General features: G+C 39.3%; 1 protein-coding gene across 3 annotated transcripts in view; it reads left to right on the plus strand.

Moving 5' to 3' along the window:
* The window catches only part of LOC139397992 (myosin IIIB), a 119,119-nt gene that overhangs the window by 14,360 nt on the left and 90,169 nt on the right, over positions 1 to 14,590 (plus strand). For all 3 annotated transcript variants that reach the window (XM_071144273.1, XM_071144272.1, XM_071144271.1), the window contains 2 exons: positions 7,116 to 7,181; positions 14,215 to 14,370. In XM_071144273.1, coding sequence (XP_071000374.1) covers positions 7,116 to 7,181; positions 14,215 to 14,370 — 222 coding nt within the window. The remainder of the gene's footprint in view (positions 1 to 7,115; positions 7,182 to 14,214; positions 14,371 to 14,590) is intronic.

A 14,590-nucleotide genomic window follows, 5' to 3' on the forward strand; every position in this document is an offset into this window, starting at 1 on the left:
ATGAGGTCGATTTAATGATTGTAATGAGATCGATTTAATAATTGTAATGAAGTAGATTAAATTGTTGTTTCCTGTGAGTATTACAATCATGCTTTAGTTGATCTTTAAATTGCCATAATCAGTGGCTTCTCCTGATAGAGTATTGTCCTTGGGAATAATAGGTTTTATAAAAAATCCCACGGACACAAAAACATGCTATATTTAAGCAATAATGCTCGAGGGGGTGTGGTGTATATGGCCAATATACCACGGCTAAGGGCTGTTCTCATGCATGACGCAACGCAGAGTGCCTGGATACAGCCCTTAGCTGTGGTATGTTGGCCACATACCACAAACCCCCAAGGTGCCTTATTGCTTTTATAAACTGGTTACCAACGTAATTAGAGCAGTAAAAATAAATGTTTTGTCATACCCGTGGTATAAAATAAAGCCAATCAGCATTCAGGGCTCGAACCACTCAGTTTATAATTCCTTATGACATAAGATTGTATGTCTTTGCACACATTCTTGTATTTCCATCTCACAATCCACTCAATGGCACACTGTATTTATTAATCTGCTGTGTAAATCCAAAAATTATTTCTATGAGTAGGACATTACCATGACAAACATGGTCTATATTGGGTATAAGCATTATGAAAACACAACAGATGTTTTTTGAAATATTGCAATAACTGCATATTCAGTGTCACCATCTAAATCTAGTTGATGCTTCTGTCTGGCTTCACCTACAGTTGAAGTCGGAAGTTTACTTACACTTAGTTTGGAGTCATTAAAACTCATTTTTCAACCAATCAACACATTTCTTGTTAACAAACTATAGTTTTGGCAAGTCGGTTAGGACATCTACTTTGTGCATGACAAAAGTAATTTTTGTTCGCAGACAGATTATTTCACTGTATCAAAATTCCAGTGGGTCAGAAGTTTACATACACTATGTTGACTGTGCCTTTAAACAGCTTGATAAATTCCAGAAAATTATGTCATGGCTTTAGAAGCTTCTGATAGGCAAATGTACATAATTTGAGTCAATTGGAGGTGTACCTGTGGATGTATTTAAAGGCCTACCTTCAAAATCAGTGCCTCTTTGCTTGACATCATGGGAAAATCAAAAGAAATCAGGCAAGACATCAGAAAAAAAATTGTAGACCTCAAGTCTGGTTCATCCTTGGGAGCAATTTCCAAACGCGTGAAGGTACCACGCTCATTTGTACAAACAATAGTACGCAAGTATAAACACCATGGGACCACTCAGCCGTCATACCGCTCAGGAAGGAGACGCATTCTGTCTCCTAGAGATGAACGTGCTTTGGTGTGAAAAGTGAAAATCAATCCCAGAACAACAGCAAAGGACCTTGTGAAGATGCTGGAGGAAACAGGTACAAAAGTATCTATATCCACAGTAAAACAAGTCCTATATCGACATAACCTGAAAGGGCGCTCAGCAAGGAAGAAGCCATTGCTCCAAAACTGCACATGGGGAAAAATATATTTTTGGAGAAGTGTCCACTGGTCTGATGAAGCAAAAATAGAACTGTTTGGCCATAATGACCATCGTTATGTTTGGAGGAAAAAGGGGGAGGCTTGCAACCCGAAGAACACCATCCCAACCGCGAAGCACGGGGGTGGCAGCATCATGTTGTGGGGGTGCTTTGCTGCAGGAGGAACTGGTGCACTTCACAAAATAGATGGCATCATGAGGTAGGAAAATTGTGAATATATTGAAGCAACAGCTCAAGATATCAGTTAAAGTTAAAGCTTGGTCGCAAATGTGTCTTTCAAATGGACAATGACCCCAAGCATACTTCTAAAGTTGTCAAATTGGCTTAAGGACAACAAAGTCAAGGTATTGGAGTGGCCATCACAAAGCCCTGACCTCATTCCAATAGAAAATGTGTGGGCAGAACTGAAAAAGCGTGTACGAGCAAGGAGGCCTAGAAACCTGACTCAGTTACACCAGCTCTTTCAGGAGGAATGGGCAAAAATTCACCCAACTTATTGTGGGAAGCTTGTGGGAGGCTACCCTAAACGTTTGACCCAAGTTAAGCAATTTAAAGGCAATGCTACAGAATACTAATTGAGTGTATGTAAACTTCTGACCCAATGTGATGAAAGAAAAAAAAGCTGAAATAAATCATTCTCTCTACTATTATTCTGACATTTCACATTCTTAAAATAAAGTGGTGATCCTAACTTACCTTAAACAGGGAATTATTACTAGGATTTAATGTCAGGAATTGTGAAAAACTGAGTTTAAATGTAATTGGCTATGGTGTATGTAAACTTCCGACTTCAACTGTATATCCTTTTGTGATGTAGCTGGCAGTATGTGTACCCTGGGTTGAGATCTGAGAGGGTTCTGGTGTTTTTGGCTGGCTCAGGACTATGCCCTTCGCTGTACTACATTATCTCCATGTCATACAGCAGATGGAGTGGCCTTAGGGTGTGGACTCACTGTGTAGATAAAACAACAGCACCATTAACGTAGCCAGGCCTCTGGGGCCATTGACACTGGGGCTGAGCACAGGCAGGACTACTGCAAGCCACGTGATAGAGCTTTAGATTTGTGGTGGGAACTTGCACAGATGGTATCCCTTTCACAGCGAACCAGTGTGAAGTGATGAGATGAGTTCAGATCGCTGTCAGGGAAGCTGCTCTGCTCCTCCACTCCATTCATACCTGCTGCTTGCTCTTTTCCACAGATAGCATCACATAGAAAGAATTGTATTGATTCCAACACCATTGTAAATCACTATTAACAGTAAAGTAAGGCCAGCCCGGGAGCCAATCTGTTGTAGATAGATCTCCAAGAGCCAATCACAGATCCTCCTCTACGGGAAACAGATTATATGGCCTACAGCATATCATGAGGAGAAGATTGGATGTGATTTTGCCTGCTTTATAGTATGTCATATATGTGGGGCCCATGGTTATCATGAATGTGGCTAATGGAGCATGTAAAAGGGTAAAGCTGTAAAACAGTTAACTGCAGAATTAATTACGGAAACTTGAGACGATGCTCTCAGATATTCAATATGTGGAAAGGTTAATTGCTTGAGCCAATATTCTCCATGCTGTATTTGCCAAACCCAGAGTAAAGTCCCATGTAAAGTCATAGGGAGATGTGTACGTAAAACGCCTGTGAAGGTTAAAGGGAATTGGCAAAGAAGTCCAATGCTGTGTTTATTCGCCCAGATCCCAGTGGATATTAGCAAAATACAGTGAACTCCGAAAGTATTGGGACAGTAAAATTGTTTGTTGTTGTTTTGGCTTTGTAATCCAGTACTTTGGATTTGAGATGATACAATGACTATGAGGTTAAAGTGCGGACTGTCAGCTTTAATTTGAAGGTATTTTCATCCGTATCTCACGAACCGTTTAGAGATTACAGCACTTACAGCATACAACAAAAAATCTGTCACTATCCCAATTCTTTTGGAGCTCACTGTATGTAACTGGGCTTGTGTCTGTCTGAAGGGAGATGTGAAGTGAGGAAGATAATGTGTGTAAATGATGGGTTGTCAGAGCCAACAAAGGCTAATGAAATCATAGGGCAACCAGTGTTCTGGCAAGAAGCAACACCCCAGCCAAAAGCCACAGGTAATGTAAAGGTTACAGAGCAGAACAGTCAAGACTGAAAGACATCGCTACCATTTTTACTGTTTTCTTTTACCAATACTGTTCATCCATTTTGGAATGTATTTGATAAGGGTCCGATTTTGAAATTGACACCTGACCATCAGCAGCACAGTATGCAGGCCTTGGTTCAATGTTAAATGTAAACTTAAGTCTTAGGAGAATGTAAACTGTGATTCTTGTATTGTAATCTTGACATTCAGCCCTGGTAACGTTTTGGTGATTTTTATGCACATGAAACGCTGGGGTTAGGGTTGGGGTTAAGATTTATGCTTACTTTTCTATAAACTGTGAGTCTTTGAGATTGAGACACGTTCATTTCAAAGTAAACTCACACAGCTTTTGGTATGTACTTTTCACAACAATTGTTTGGCATTTTGTATGTGGAAGATTACTATTGGCTATATGTCAACTGGTCAATCCATCATAGTCTCTAAAGCCTTGTTCACATTGGCAGTTTGAAGTGAATTATATCCAATTTCTTTGCATATCCGATTCGAATCTGTTCTTTTTCCTGCGGGAAGAGTTCGAACATCTTATCCTTTGAGGCTTTAAAAGTGTTCTTACATTATGATTCTGAACATTCAAAGAAACTGGGAAATGTCCATGGCAGGCATTGTTGTTACGTTAGCTTGCTACATAATCTCTTGAGTGATAGGAAGCACGAGCACCACCACTAATCAGCCTGCACCACTAATCAGCCTGCACCACTGCTCACACCCGTCATTACAACTAGCATAGCTATGTCAACAAATGACTGCTGTCTGAACACTCATAAATCCGTTTTGGTCACGTCACTTGTAACTTGCTGTTTGGACAGTCAATAATCCAAAACGGATTTGAAAAACAAACTTGATTTGAGCATTAAGGCCTGCAGTGTGGACAAAGTTTTAGAATATTGCTGGATACTGTTTGTCTGTGGGACCTTTTTATGACAAACGATCAGTGGTCATTTTTCAAATGTCTTGTAATGATGAGTCACGCTATGGTTTATAAACTAATGTAGTTACTTTGCCACAATTATTTTTCAACATTGTGTGGTCATTTGTTCTGGAAACTCCTCACGGGTTGTTCTGAGAAATGTAACAGTAATAGAACACAGGCTGGAAAGGTTTCTGACCTAGTTATGTTATATATATTTTTCAAATAATATTGGATTGTTTGTGATTATCCAACAGCTATCTTAGAGAAAATGTATTGCACTGACTACTTGTTTTCCCTCGTTCAATATCCTATTGTTTTTAACATAATCTAATACACATCTGCCCGTTTCGACCTCTGAGGTGATAGGACATTGGGGGTGTGACATTGGTTGTGTTTAGAATGCCTCTGTCTGTCTGTTATGCAGTTATTCCATGCAGGCACACTGATGTACCCTCACAGTCTATCCTGTAGAGAAAAAATGTTGCAGCACTTTTCCGTGTTCATTCATGTGTGCTCAACAGAGCTGCCGGTGCTCTCTGATGATAGATGAGCTGCAGTTTGAGCGGTTGGCCCACAGAAGAAGTCTTTCTCGTGTTTCCCGTAGTGCTGCTCTTTAGGCCCTCAAAGTTCAAACACTGCCAGATAGTGTCTTTATTTGATGATGCACTGTGCGTACTCTGGGTTCCCCAACTGGCGGCCATCCTATAAACAAATAAAACCAGGGTGGTTTTATTTGGCCCCCAAATGTATTTATATTTCTTTATGGGGGGGGGGGGGGGAGTTGAATCTACATAAAGTTCTTCATACACAAGTTGTCATGCAGTCAATATGCTGTTCTGATATCAGCTCCAAGTGATTTCAATTTTGTAAATCTGTTGAATCTACATAAAGTTCTTCATACACGAGTTGTCATGCAGTCAATATGCTGTTCTGATATCAGCTCCAAGTGATTTCAATTTTGTAAATCTGTTGAATCTACATAAAGTTCTTCATACACGAGTTGTCATGCAGTCAATATGCTGTTCTGATATCAGCTCCAAGTGATTTCAATTTTGTAAATCTGTTCCCCAGTATGCCCACACGAAATAGTGAGACACGTGATTGTATACAAATATAAGCAATGTTTGAAATGATTATGTTTTAGTCAAATATTATATCTGTTTGGGCTTCTTGCGATCAATTTGTAGTCTACAAATGATTTGTATTCATGTTCCGGCCCCCCGAACATCCGCTCAAGACAAAATCAGCCTGTGGCTGAATCTAGTTGATTATCCCTGCTATGCAGGGAAAAACTATATCTACTGTATGACATTGGCTGTCAGGATTCATGGAAATTATCTGACTGTTTTTTATATCTATTAGGTAAATGGGAAGAATTATGAGCTCTGCATACAAAGTATCATATTCACGAGCATGCTTTTTTGTCTTTTTCCTGAGCTTAGTAGCAGACTTAGGGCTTCAAAAGTGGAGCTGAGAACCACTGATTTTGACTCAATCCACTTTGACACACGTTTGACAGCACAAGGAGTGCCCCGACCTACATTTAAATAAGCCAATTGTGTTTACAAAATGAGTCAGTGCTCCCATATATACTGGAAAGAAAAATGCCTGATTTTTCTAAGCACAATGAGGGTACTTGACAGTGTTATCACCAATGTGCTGGTGTATTGACTTTGTAATATATAAGCAGTGCAGTGGTACAACATCAAGGCAAGAGCATTGCTGCAGGCTCATATTATATTTTGCATTGAAGCAGTCCATTACTAGGCTTTGATCTGCACTTCAGAAAGGACTGTCTGTCTGACTCTGAGTCTCTATCACAGACGTGCGTGACTTAGTGCTGGGAATAATGACACATTTCCTCATTTAATAGGCTCCCATATGTGTGTAGCATAAAGCTTTGTTATTGATAATGTTTTCTTATCATATAAATTAGAACCATTTGTTCTTGGTTGTTTTTTGCATGCCTTAGATGTACAAAGCTGGCTGCATTTTAGAAATGAGTTGATGATACTTTGAAAATTCAGTTTGAAAGCTTAAGTGTACAAAAGCACCCTATCCAAATGGACAGTATGAGCAAAATCCTAACTTTAATCACTATCTTCCCCATTACATTATTTCTTTATTTTCTTTGATGAGCATGTTTTGAACATGAAGAATGGCAACGCCCTGTTGTTGAGCCTTGGTACTGCCATGGCTCCGTCCCGATTTCATCCACTGAACTAGTCTTGAGGTGCTTGCCTCGTTATAGATGGTCTCTTTAAATGCTGCTGACAGAGGTATTACTGGCTCCCATAATTTTGGCTCCTGCTGGCAGATGCTTCCTGTCAGACAGTTGAGGAGCTGTTATCATTTTTCACTGACTATACTCAGCACTCAAATTATACCCAACCATTCTGACGCTCCAGTCTCATGAGAACTATTGTGTTTAGGCCGACAACAACACCATCAGTAACTTAAACATTTCAGTTCAATGTAAAAAATAAAAAAATTAAAATCAATAAAAAACTGCATATCCAGGAATGATGATTTTTTGTGTTGTGTGTTCGTTTCAGAAACCCTTCCCCTACGTTACGCAACCCAGAGGAGTGGTGCAGAAGCTTCAGTCACTTCATTGCCCAGTGAGTAACCTGCTCTTTCTATGACAATGAAGTTGCTTCCTGCTGAAATTAATGTCTTCCTCTACATTTACTTACACAGTAATGAAGTTGTTGGGTCTAATCCAGTGGGAGAATTTATCTATACATGTTTATTTGTGTTTATTTAGTCTTTGAAGGGATTGCAACCAACTGGCTCTAATGCAGTTGGTTAATGGTGATGACAACAAAATATATTCACTGTTACTTTTTAAACAACACAAGCCTATTTGAATGGGTTTCAATGGCGAGAACTTAATCTTTTCCCATTTGGCCAAGGGGGCAGAATGCACTGGTTACGCATTTGGTTCTGGGCATCCTTTGATCACTGGAAATGGAAAGGACTAGAAATTGATCTTTTTTTTTAAGATAGATTGTATCAACCCTTTTCTCTTCCTCGCATTTTCTCGGTTTTCATTTGCGTAAATCTGTCACAGGAAAAAACTCATTCTACTGACTTATCAGTTATATCTTTAGGACAAGATAAGTAATCAGTCCCTCCAGTGTGGAAAACAAATCATGTCAACATTGGCCCATAATAGTCTCGCTGAATATACAACCTTAATATCTAGCATGCAGTGCAAGTAAATGAGAGAGAAAAAATCTATTTCTTCTGGGGTTATTTGTGGGTGGGGGGGGATTGGGTTATTATTAGTGGTGGAATAGATTGAAAGGCAGTGGTTATTAATTCATTATTAATAATGGAAACATCAAACAGTACAGCTGTGAACCCATAACCATTAGGGGTAATAGACTAATTTATTCGTGTTAGTCGTGCATTTATCATAGCACCAGGTCTGTCAGAGATGGATTAGAAGGTGTAGCTGAGTCCAATGTAGAGTTGTATGACCTGTACACTCCTGCGTTGTAATATTGTTAAAGCTTTGCTTGGAATGGATCCCCTGGCATAAGGCCTGTCATGCAGGCCTTTTTGTTTCATAATGCATGTAGGAAAGCCCTGCTTTAAGATGTTGTACCTTTTTGTTTGGCTTGTTATTTAATCATTTGATGAAGCTTGGAGAGCTGAGGAGATGGTTCAAGGCCCACATGAACAGTAACAAATAGCTGGTGTTGTTGTGTTACAGGTACCCTAGAGTAGCTGATTTCTCATTTTACAGTGCATTCAGAAAGTATTCATACCCCTTGACCTATTACACATTTTGTGGTGTTACAGCCTGAATCCAAAATGGATGAAATATATTTTTTCTCTCATCCATAATGACAAAGTGAAAGCGTGTTTTATAAACATTTGCAAATGTATTGAAAATTAAATAGAGATATCTAATTTGCATAAGTGTTCACACCCCTGAGTCAATACTTTGTAGAAACACATTTGGCAGCGATTACAGCTGTGAGTCATTCTGGGTAAGTCTCTAAGAGCTTTCCACCCCGGGATTGTGCAACATTTTCCCATTATTCTTTTCAAAATTCTTCAAGCTCTGTCAAATTGGTTGTTGATCATTGCTAGACAACCATTTTCATGTCTTGCCATAGATTTTCACATACATTTAAGTCAAAACTGTAACTTGGCCACTCAGGAACATTCACTGTCTTCTTGGTAAGCAACTCCAGTGTAGATTTGGCCTGTTGTTTTAAGTTATTGTCCTGCTGAAAGGTGAATTCATCTCCCAGTGTCTAGTAAAAAGCTTTTCCTCTAGGATTTTGCCTGTACTTAGCACTATTCCATTAGCGATTACAAGCATACCGAGAACATGATGCAGCAACCACTATGCTTGCAAATATGGAGAGTGGTACTTAGTAATGTGTTGTATTGGATTTGCCCCAAACATAACACTTTGTATTCAGGACAAACAGTGAATTGCTTAGGCTTTTTTTTATTTTTACAGTATTTATTTAGTGCCTTGTTGCAAACAGTATGCATATATTTTAATATTTTTCTTCTGTACAGGCTAACTTCTTTTCACTCTGTCATTTAGATTAGTATTGTGGATTAACTGCAATGTTGTTGATCCATCCTCTGTTTTCTCCTATCACAGCCATTAAACTCTGTAAGTGTTTTAAAGTCACCATTGGCCTCATGGAGAAATCCCTGAGTTGTTTCCTTCCTCTCCAACAACTGAGTGTAATTAATAACTTCACCATGCTCAAAGGGATTTAAAAAATATTTTTACCCCTCCATAGGTGCCCTTCTTTGCGAGGCATTAGAAAACCTCCCTGGTCTTTGTGGTTGAATCTGTGTTGGAAATTCACTGCTCAACTGAGGGACCTTACAGATAATTGTATGTGTGGGGTATAGAGATGAGATAGTCATTCAAAAATCCATGCAAATATTGTGACTTGTCAAGCATATTTTTACTCCTGAACTTTTTTAGGCTTGCCATAACAAAGGGTTGGAATACTTGTTAACTTAAGACATTTCTGCTTTTCATTTTTAATTAATTTGTAGTTTTGACTTTAATTTGACAAAAGCTGGATCCCTTCTAGCCATGACCTAAGAGAGGGTTGAGGAAGAGGCTTGAAGTGCTGGGCATCTTGTTATGACATGCATTATCTGAATTAGCTATGTCTACATAATTATACCGACGATGAGCGGCTTCTATGGAGGAACTTTGAATGTCCTTTGAGCTAGCTTGCTAACACTCTTGTGTGTGCAGAGCAGCACCAGAATTGAAAACACCTCTTACCTTTTTGTAGTTAATAAATTGGGACTCTTAATAACTAGACCGATAGTATTCTTAAGGGATAGCCACCTTTTTAAAAATGTTCACCTAAAATTACATACCAAATCTAACTGCCTGTAGCTCAGGCCCTGATGCAAGGATATGGTACCATTTGAAAGGAAACACTTAGAAGGTTGTGGAAATGGGAATATAATGTAGGAGAATATAATACAATAGATCTGGTAGAAGAAAATACAAATAAAAAAACAACCGTTTCTTTTCTACCACCATCTTTGAAATGCAAGAGAAAGGTCCCAGTTCTAGCCATCACTCTGCTTGTAATTCCGATGGTGTCCACAAGATGGCAGCAGTATATGTGCAAAGTTTCAGATGGATAACTTGAAGTATAAGCGAACTACATGACATTTAGTGTGAAGTCACCCAGGTACATTTGGGCAAATCGTGAAGGAGACAATTGAATTCATATTACATTTTTCTGAAAGAATATCGTCAAATCTGTATACTTGAACTTTGATTTAGCTTTCCAGTATTAGTAGCCATATTATAAGTTCAAGATTTGCAAAACAACCAGTTTTCATAAATTCATAACTGAATATTCGTTTAAAAAAAAATTAGTAGCTACATTTTGCGACTGATACATGGTTTCCGGATACTTCCGTGAAGCCCAACTCATTGGCTATCTAGCTAGCTTCGTTTGACTCCGATTGGTGCTTATTTGACAAAGTTAGAGTTGTCCACGTCATCGGTGTGCCATGAAGGCATCGCTCTCTGACCAAATATGGCGTCCTATAGGATATACTACACCCTTAATGATATAGTGAAGTCTGGTTACATTCTAGGATCTCTGGGGAATACATACGGACGTGATTTGTCTGGTTGAAACAACATTTAGGGTTAGATTTTCAGAGATTCCTTTCTTTGCAAATTGAACGAGTGGAAATACAAAATCGATTGTGCATGCTACATAGACCTTTCTTGGATATGAAAAAGGATTTTATCTAACAAAACGGCACTTCATGTCATCTCTGGGACCCTTAGGTTGATAAATCAGAGGAAAATTTCAGAATATAAGTACACATTTCACCTTCAGAGGTGAATTTATCAAACCTATCGCGGTAAAAAAAAAAAGTGTTTTGTTAGGAGCTCTACACAAACAATAGCATGGCATTTCTTGCAGTAAAAGCTACTGTAAATTGGACAGTGCAGTTATGTTAACAAGAATTTAAGCTTTCAGCCGATAAAAGACACTTATCTGTACCGACATTTGTTGTTTCTCTAAAATCTGCGATGGTGACACAAGGCGCTGCATGATTTACAACTGTCCCGTTGAGGGGACGCCGATCCCTAATATTCTTAACTAGCATTGAAAAAGTTAACCCATTCTTCTCTAGCTAATTTGAAATATATTTTCCTATCTTCTGAATTGCGCTTGTAATGTCAGTACAGAGGCCTATGCTTCTGAGGGGGAGGGGCAGGTAGCCTAAACACACACACACACACTGGCAAAGATTTTCAGCTTGCAGGCAGACACTGGAATACGTTTCTGAGTGACAGAGTGAGTGAGGGCTTTGTTGCCTGGAATGTAAAATAATATTATTAACCGGTTCCCATGCTTTTAAAATAATGTTTCTGTTCCGGAACAGTATGGATCACTTTCTTTATAGATATTTTGGTACTTTTTACCCCTTCATCATATCCAATTGGTAGTTACAGTCTTGTCCCATCACTGCAACTCCCGTACCGACTCGGGAGAGGCGAAGGTCGAGAGCCATGCGTCATCTGAAACACAACCCCGCCAAGCCGCACTGCTTCTTGACACACTGCTCGCTTAACCCGGAAGCCAGCCACACCAATGTGTCGGAGGAAACCCCGACCGAAGTCAGCATGCATGAGCTCGGCCGCCACAAGGAGTCGCTAGTGCATGACATCCCAGCCGGCCAAACCCTCCCCTAACCCGAACGATGTTGGGCCAATTGTGCGCCGCCTCATCTGTCTCCCAGTCGCGGCAGGCTGCGACACAGCCCGGGATCGAACCTGGATCTGTAGTGAGGCCTTTAGACCACTGCGCCACTCGGGAGGCTAAGTACGAATTACTTTCATTCCCGTTTCTGTTTCCGTTTCTGTTTCTTGTAAAATTACATAGGTTTTTGGTTCTGTTCCCTGAACAGGTTCCCTTCCCTGAACACAATTTTTTTTGAAAAAGTCAAGAGGTGTGAATACTTTTTGTTTATTGTAAAGATCCTCATTGTTTTCCTTTTTGCCTTCTTTATTGAGAATGCTGACGTCTTTATTGCTTCTCTTAAAAAACTCAGAGAACATTCTTGGAGAACACAGCTCATACAACCTTTACTTGATTCGTCCCAAAAAATGATGGCGATTTTATTTGTCCTCGCCATGTTTTCTGAGCAAAAAAATTAAGAAAGGGGGATGGGGGACATAAAACACTGTAAAAACACCAGCAAATCAGCTCCAAGTGATTTACATTTTGGAAACCTGTTCCAGATTGTAAGCAAGGTTTGATGTTATTATGTTTTAGTGAAATATTATATCTGTTTGGGCTTTCCGTCAATTTACGGTCTACAAATTATTTGTAATGATTTTCCGGCCCACTGACCATCCGCTCAAGAAAACATCGGCCCGCTGCTGTAAATAGTCGATGATCCCTGTCTTATAGTAATGCATCCTCTTCTATTTGACCATTTTCCATATTCAGATACAGATTTTATTGGGTGCTTTTTTAAATATTTTGCTCTCTCTCATGAGTATAAGGTAATGGATTGTATGATATCAGAAATAATCTCCTCAAAAAAAGCCCACCAGGCTACAATGTGTGGAACATGGACAATGTTATCAGGCCTGGCAGGCTGTTTGTGAGAACTCTCCAGCTCTCAGCCAGACCAGTGTGTGTGCGGGTGGGGTAGGTAACTACTGTCATTGCTCTCGATAATAAATGCATCACCAGTGTCTGTCCCTGTGCAGCCAAAAGAGCTGCCTTTTATAACAAAGTGGCCTGATGTTTAGCATCCTGGCTGCACAGCTCAGCTAATGGCTGCAGTCTCTGCTTAATGTCCTGACACTAATTAATTCTATGAATGAATTTCCAGAGCATAAAAACTGATAGAAAGAGCAAGCAGAATTTCAGCCTAGATTAGGTAGAAGGAGTCAGATTGGTATTATTCTCTTATCTCTCGCCTGCCTGCATTGTTGTGTTGCAGTACACCAAAACATATTCAGGCATTTAAGTGTTTAGATTAGGTACGGAATGATGGATATTCTGAATGGAAGGGATAGATACAGTGTGATGACTAATGGTAACGTCTTTTCAGAATAACTTTGTTTTAAAAAAAACATACATTTCAAATTGAGTGCTAGGCAGCTGGTTTAAATACCCTCACCATTTGAAACGGTATCACACCATGTCCATGGACTACACATTTTACAAAATATCTTACTTATGATATAAAGTTATTTGAACAACAATGTATTGCCTCTGGTTTGAAAATATTTCATATTGATTATATCATAATGTGAAGGCAGTAGAATTAGTGACATCCCAGCTAACCAAAATTGGTTCTGTGAAAGTTCCCAGAACATTCGTTATGTTGCTGCAAATGTTATTTTCACAACACAAAAACTGTCCAGTTGTGCTGATGATTATACAATGTTTGTATAAAACATACGCCTGATGTTCCCAGAATGTTGCTCTCACATTTTGTTGCAGCAGTATGTTCTAAAACATTACTCGTACATTGTGTTATTACATTACCTGGAACCCTAATGAGAACGTTTGGGAAATGTTCTGTGGCAGTTGTTACAGATGTTGTGCACAACATTTTAGTGAATGTTAAGAGAACATTCCAAGGATATTTTATTTAAAAAAAATTGAGAATGATTTTTTAAAATTTGTATCAAAAACAATGTTTTGGGGATGTTATCATCCTAATGTTAGATAAAACCCTAACTAGAACTTAATGGGAATATTAGCTAATGTTCTGGGAATGTTCCCGATTTGCTGGGATATGAACACTATGACAAAAAGTGGGCTCTGAGTAAACACTGCAAGGAGCAGATAGGAGCGATCCAGAAACAGACCTGTTTGCACTGGGGGCCATGGTGATGACCAGACCATGTGGTGCTCACAGAGGGGACACATTGGTCAGTCACCCAGACACAGAAGCACTGATGAGAAGCTCCATAGAAGCACCCTACTGAACACACTTGTGTCAGAGATAATCCAGAAAAATCCGCTTTGTAAAATGTTCAGGTATTAGTGAACAGTAAATTAGTGAACAGAGGGTTTAAACCCCAAAAAAGGTTGTACTTTGACTTTTTTGAAATATATTATGATGTTGTAATTGTGTTATTTCGCTACACAGGTGTCTGATAAAGGATTTTGAGACTCGTCCGTCTGTGACCCACCTCTTGGAACACCCCTTCATTAAGCAGGCCCATGGCAAAGAAATGGCTCTCGGTCAACAGCTGTCCACACTAATCTGCGAGCAACAAGACCTGGGCTGCAAACTCAAGACCAAGTAAGTGTATCGTCTACTCAGAGAAATGCTAACATTCTCACTTAAATAATTCTGAAACAATCCCCTCTGCAGATCTCATTGATGTATCTCTCTGAGATGACATCTGTTAAATCTATCAATCAAATGATGTTATATATATTGCTGATTAATTACACAGGTGTCTGATGAAGGACAATGCTATGGAGCAAGACAGAGTGACCTGGATGAAATGCTGAGATGA

The sequence above is a fragment of the Oncorhynchus clarkii genome, chromosome 3, assembly GCF_045791955.1.
Source record: "Oncorhynchus clarkii lewisi isolate Uvic-CL-2024 chromosome 3, UVic_Ocla_1.0, whole genome shotgun sequence".
NCBI lineage: Eukaryota > Metazoa > Chordata > Actinopteri > Salmoniformes > Salmonidae > Oncorhynchus > Oncorhynchus clarkii.